General features: G+C 36.8%; 1 protein-coding gene across 1 annotated transcript; it reads right to left on the bottom strand.

The window, feature by feature from the left end:
- On the bottom strand, positions 1,857-6,541 carry LOC109716715 (DDT domain-containing protein DDR4-like). Its single transcript, XM_020242264.1, has 11 exons — positions 6,271-6,541; positions 6,040-6,150; positions 5,105-5,191; positions 4,974-5,011; positions 4,797-4,878; positions 4,410-4,516; positions 4,002-4,155; positions 3,829-3,921; positions 3,550-3,673; positions 3,317-3,359; positions 1,857-2,648 (listed from the first exon to the last, which is right to left on the bottom strand). Exons 1-11 carry the CDS (start codon positions 6,439-6,441, stop codon positions 2,030-2,032), a joined length of 1,629 nt encoding a protein of 542 aa, XP_020097853.1. The 5' UTR covers positions 6,442-6,541; the 3' UTR covers positions 1,857-2,029.

The following is a 6,541-nucleotide window of genomic DNA, read 5'->3' as shown; positions in this document are numbered from 1 at the left end:
CGTCAGCGTTTGCCGGTGGTGGAGTGACGTGCTTTTTTCTTTTCTTTTCTTTTCTTTTTTTGAGACTTCCTTTTTGCTGCGATTATATTAACGTTCGGGTGTTTTTTTTTTTTTTTTTGTTTCTGAGAGCTGTGAAAAAAAAAAAAACTGCTCAAATCGAAAATCGTAAAAAAATCTAAATTTGAACTGTTGGATATAATTAGAGCATTTAATATATATTTATATTTTAAAGATCATAAACTTCGTAATGTTCCTCTCACACAGTGAGTAATAGCTTTTTAAACATTTTTTTTTATGCGTATATATTTTGGATATAAAATATATAGACCGTGGTCTATGCGTTGATTTCTCCCTAAACGGAGCCGCGTTCACAGGCGGGTGCTTATTTTCCGGGCAACTTAGTATTATAATTAATGCCGCTGATATATTAACCAATGTAAGTATGTAACAAATATGAGCAATTACCAATTTGGTCTAGGACCTAATGCCTGTTAAAAAAAAAGGTTAATTACACCAGTAGTCCCCAATCTTTTCATCAATTTTCACTTGGGTCCCCAATTTTTTTTTTTTTTTGGCAATTGTGTTCCTAATCTCTTGATTTATTACAATTAAGACCCAACCATTAAAAAACCTGTTAAAATTAACGGAATCACCACGTCAACGCTTATTTGGCATACTTTTGCATGTTAATTTAGGTTTCTAAACTTTGCACATTTTTTACTTTAGTCTCTAAAAATAAAAATTCAAAATTTTAAATTTAAAATTAAAAATAATATTAAATTTTTTTTGCAATCCGCTGACACAATGCCACCGTGGTGCTAACATGGTGCCTCCATCGCGCTGACATGCATGGTGCTGACGTGGGCATTTTTCGTCAATTTTAACACCTATCTAACGGCTGGGACTTAATTGAAATGAAATCCAGAGATTAGACACTCATTGCAAAAAAAAAAAAAAGGTTAGGGACCCAAATAAGAATTGATGAAAAGGTTGGGGATTACTGGTGTAATTAATCCTTTAGCCTCCGTTTGGTTCGGGGTTAAGGAAAAAGTAGCTATACCAGGGATAGGGTTAAGTTCAGGGTTAAAGTGGTGTTAAAATTTTTTTGTGTTTGGTTGGAGTAGGTGGGATAAAAAGATAATGATTGATAAATAAGAAAAAAGGTGAGGGCTCGGGATGCGTGCGGGGTTAAAGTTGGGAAGGGGGTGGGGTTAGTAAACCCCACCCTTTTTTCATGATGTTTGGGTATAAATTGGGGGTTAAGGGGTTATTCCACCCCTTAACCCCCAACCAAACGGGGGCTTAAAAAACGGAATGGCATAACATAGATGTCAGCGCCCGTATGGCCATGAGATACAAGTGATAAGAGTTGTGCATTTTTCTATTCGTAGGTCATTCAGTAGGCACATATCTTTTCACGTGAGAAGTCTTTATGAATCTTAAAAAAAAAAAATGAATTTGAAATATTGGTGTGATGGCATTATATAAAGATTATTTTAGCGTATTATTTTAGTTTTAAATTTTAATATTAAATAAAATAAAATTCGATAATTGGCTATAGTTGAATAGTTGCCATAAACTTTTAGTATAATATAAGCCAATACTATAATTAAAAAGTTATGGTTTCCATAAAATACTGGGCCACATCAATAGGAGACCCATGTGGGCTCGAGCAAATGAATGAAAATTTAAGCCCGGGCATTGTAGGCTGGGCCTCAATCCTCCCCGAATGGAGTTATAGCTACAAATTCCAATTAAAATTATCTACTATCTAAGTGCTCGCTCATGTAATGTTAAATGAAAAAAGACGAGATAATCCATGTACAAAGAGACCTACTTAAACTGTTCTAGCTCTATAGAATACCAAAATATTAGTAACCTTCCTACATGTATATCTTACTACAGAGAACGAAGCCTACTTCTTTGCCATATTACATTACCAAAAAGGAGCAATTCATATTTCATTCCATGATCACTACCCACAAAATAGAAACTCCACAAAAAGCAAAAGCATACTCGTCGACGATAATCACTTGTAGGCTTCCATAGATCCATCGCTAGAAACTGAAATCCCGTCCTCAGTATCCGAGACCACAATATGTTCATAATCGGGGCGTTCATTTTCGGAGTCTGAAACAACAGTGTCACCACCAAAGTCAGATTCAGTTGTTGGCCTTTGCCTCAGCAATTTTTTTGTCTCCGCATCACTAATAACTTCTCCCTGACATTCAATGTGATCACTCTTAGTTGCATTTCTTCTACTCCGGCGAAGCACTATGTTAGCTTTAGGCTTAGTGCTTAATCTATTATGACCAGCTAGCTTTGATCGCGCAGGAAGGACATTCTTCTCCTCATTAGAGTCGCTTGGATGAGAATCATCATTGTCATCATCATTTTCAACATGATTATCATCATTCTCATTGTAGTCGCCGTCGTCACAATCATCATTATCATCATCATCACCATCATTATCACGGTTGATGATTTCTTCGTGTTTGTTGTCATCATCAGCATCAACACCATCATGCTCTGGACTAGAGTTTACTTCGTCTAGAGAGAGAGCTGCATTAGAGGGTTTTGACTTCTTGGTTGACACATGGTGAGCTTGTTTCCCGGCATCCTTATGTAATCTGTCGGATTGAGATTTCCTGTAATTGCAGTTAAGAAACCACAATTTTAGGAAAAACAAAATAGCACAACAAAAGAAATGCACTGATATTTCATGATGAAGAGTTAAGCCATATTGTTTAGCATGAAGTCAAACCACTAATTTTCAAGTTCTTCAAGCCCATCTAAATCACAATCTATTTGACCTTAAGTAGCATATACTGTAGAGTGTGATGCTTTCCTTCTGTTGTTTCTCTACTATTGTAGGAATGTGATACAAAAGATCAAGGAGAAAAGGTTCCCACTTCGTTACAAAGCACAAGAGTGAAAGCTCTATAAACAGTCTATGCACAATAAAATAAGAGTGTCTAAGTTTGAATTGAAAAATGATAGGATTTCAGATAGAAAAGGCACAAACTTCATTATTAATTTCTTTCTACAGCAGGGAAGATATCATATGTTTGGCTGGAAAATGAAATGCTTATCTTATTTTGGAAGATGGCTATAAGATCTTTAGACTCTGGTAGCATGGCAGGCTCAAAGCGCTTTCTAGGCTTAACAGAATAACAGAACAGGTTGTTTGTGTAGAAAGTAGAAACCAGGTCATTAGTCTTTAGCACTCAATTTGAGTGAAAATCTGTCGTATGGTACAATTAAGAAGAACCAATAAATAGAAAATTAAAGCTTTCGAGGATGGTGTCATACTCACTTTGATATCTCGATAGCCTCACTTATAGAGCGGTCAAAATCATCTGTGTCAGAAAACAAGAAAGATGATAAATCAGTATTGCAGGAACACTTTTCCCTGGTTATAATACTGACAATAATTAAAGTAATACAGGATGTCAGGTAAGTTTTCCTACAATAGAGAGTTAATTATAGCAAACCTGCAACAAGAAATTTAAGAGAAGCAATCCTAGAGTATATCAGTATGAATCATACCAAAAGTATAGTTCACAGGCCTACGCTGACGGCGACATCGGAAAGTTCTAATTCCATGAGAACTCTGAGAATTGTATAACAGCATTGCTTGCTTTTGTTGGCGTTTAAATGCCCTTTCCTTCTTCTGTTAGTGGTTCCAAATGGGGAAGTTAGCGATTAGTCTCAAAGGGAAAAAAAAAAAGAAAAGCAACAAGATAGACAAGGTGTTAACTGGCTGTAATTTTGGGAATTCAACATAGGCCATTAGTAATTCAAAGGTGAGATAATCTTGACTTCCACCTTTTGAACTTCCTCAAGAAGGGGAATTATTTCAACTTTAACAATCTCCCCAACTGCAGCTTCTGCTGAAACCATGCTAGATGATAGATTCTCCTGAAATTCCAATGGATTAAGTGTAAGATCACACACACTCGGAAAAACTACATAGACAGCATTAAATAAAGTTGCCTTACTGATATCTCCCGAAATTCCTTGAGATCAGTCGCAATTGTTTCCCATTGAAAATCATTAGCTGGTAGTGTGCCCTTGGCCCTCCAATCCTGCTTGAAATTGGTTTTAACTTCTTCCTTATACAACCGATGACCAATGACTGGATCTCCATCATACCTTATGACCAGGAGGAAAGTAGGTCAATCCCATGCACACAGTTACTGCATCCATCTACTAGTACATAAAACTCTCTGCAACTGTACAGAATAGTAGAATACATCTTCCAGGTATTGTGACTATAGCCCATAAACATATTGTGAGCTGAGAGCATAACTCCAAAAATGGACAAAAGTGTAATTTAATTTATAAAATCATCTGATATAGGTTTTGAAATGCCAAACACCTACAGAGATTTATCATCCATTTATTACCAGTAGGTAGTTCCATTGCCATCGCTTGCTATCCTTTCTTTACGGAAAGTACTAACTGCTGTTCCCGTTTTCAGTTCGTCAGTGATATATCTCAGCACATCATCTTGCTGCATTGATATGGATGTTAACACAGCAAAAACTTCATAGAAAACAAAGTAAACTCAAGCATTGTTGCATTCTTCATTCTCATTGAAGCCACTAGCAGACAAAAAAGCAGTTAAAAGTCCAAATTCAGCATTAGCCACCCATTAAAGATAAGATGCATAAGCAATATAAGCAGAAACACAAACTGTAATCTAACCAACAATACAGGTATGCATGCATATCATACGTCAAAGTTCAAATTCAAATATCAAAGTACTAAATCCACAAGGGAAGAAGAATTACTTCTGTGCGAACTTCACAAAGTGCTTTTAACATTAGCAAACGAGTTTCAGGATCGAGTTGTCCATACAAAGTTATCTCCCGTCTGCAAAAATAAGAAGAGTATTGATTGACCCACACATAGTGATAAGCTTCAACAAGACCTAACAAACGGGTATTGAGAACTTAATTAATGCATACCCATGATCAGCTTTGAGTGGGTTCTCACCTTCAGCAACCTGCGTAAATGCGAAGGTACTTTAAGCACTCGTATTTGCATCATAAATAAAAATTATGAACTCAATAATTAATATCATACAGTTCAAACGTACCCACGGCCACCATTCAGCCAGTTTTTTACAGGTTGCTGTTACCCATGCGCCAGATTCTGTAAGACTTCTGTGTACTGGCGGTATTCCCTATATGATAATTAAAAGAAAAAAAATCACAGTCAACATATTTTCTAGATATTCTATTGATGGTGCACTCTGCCAAAAAGAAAAAGAAAATAACGACCAGCTTAATTGCACATTATAACAGGCCACACAATTGTTTTTTTGGAGAAATATGGCATCAAAAAATCGGTAGGATTTCTCAGGATACATATTCTGCATTTATCTAACAATTACACTTCTGCAAATGTATAAACAGAAACTCGAAAACTTCTACTGGAAAACATGAGCACAAGAATATCATTCATAGGCGACCATATAGCATACTTGAAGATCTGCTTTGAAAATGAATATCGAGTCATGTTTGTAGATTAACCATCCCTCCCATCTAATTATATATGAATTCGTTCTATTTAGAGACAGCGTAAAACAAATTTTTATCATCTAACAGCCGAACATGTCAAAATTCTAACTTATTGGCTTATTGCTAGAAAATGAAAGCCGTATATATCAAGCTTGTCCAACTATCGAACAAAAGAGCATGCATAGAGGAAGATTAAAATATTCAGCAAGTCTACTAAAATTCACACAGTTAATGCCGAGTTCAAGCCTCCTATTCCCTAACAATAAAAGGTTACAATGGTGAATTAGCACTCTTTTCTTATTTGTGCATCTGCATCAATCGATATGTTTTGTAATAAGAGAACCACAAACATGCTGTTGGTCAAATTGACACTGAAATAAAATGTCTCGGATCGACTTATCACAGAAGTACTAATCCGTGCCTCAATTGAGCAAGTATTGAACCAATATATCTAGTAAATCATCAAAATCATCGCAATTAAAGTTCGGTGAATCCACAATCCTTATAGAACCTTCAAAAGGGCAATGTGAAGCTGAGCCAAAGCATCGTTCGGGGAGATCAACGCCATTTCGATTTCTTCCGCAGATATCTTAAGATCGCTTTGGATCAGCGGCTCAAAAACCTAAATAAACCCCAAAAAATCAACATCAAACCTCAAAACCAAGCATTAAAAACTACAAACATCAAAGAAAAGGAAAAAAACAAAAAAAAAAAAAGGTCATCAAATCGATCTCAATCTTACATGCAAGAAGTTAAGAACCGAGGCGAGCTCCCATCGGCGTCGAAGCTGAAGCCGAGCGATTTGAGATCCGGAATGATGAGGAGGAGAAGGGCTCGAATCGTCGAGAACGACCACGTCCTCCTCAGGGATCGCGTGGCTCGCCACGCTCCGCTTTGCGCGCTTCTCCGCCATTTTGAAATTTGAAAAGGCGCAGGAAAAATTGCGGGGTTGGGTTAGGGATTTGAGGACGATGAGAGGAGGAGAGGAGAGGAGAGCGAAGAGGAGGCGTGGA

This window comes from Ananas comosus, linkage group 10 (genome assembly GCF_001540865.1).
Source record: "Ananas comosus cultivar F153 linkage group 10, ASM154086v1, whole genome shotgun sequence".
NCBI lineage: Eukaryota > Viridiplantae > Streptophyta > Magnoliopsida > Poales > Bromeliaceae > Ananas > Ananas comosus.
The sequence above is the reverse complement of the archived record's forward strand: the minus strand, read 5'-3'. Positions and strand labels throughout refer to the sequence as shown.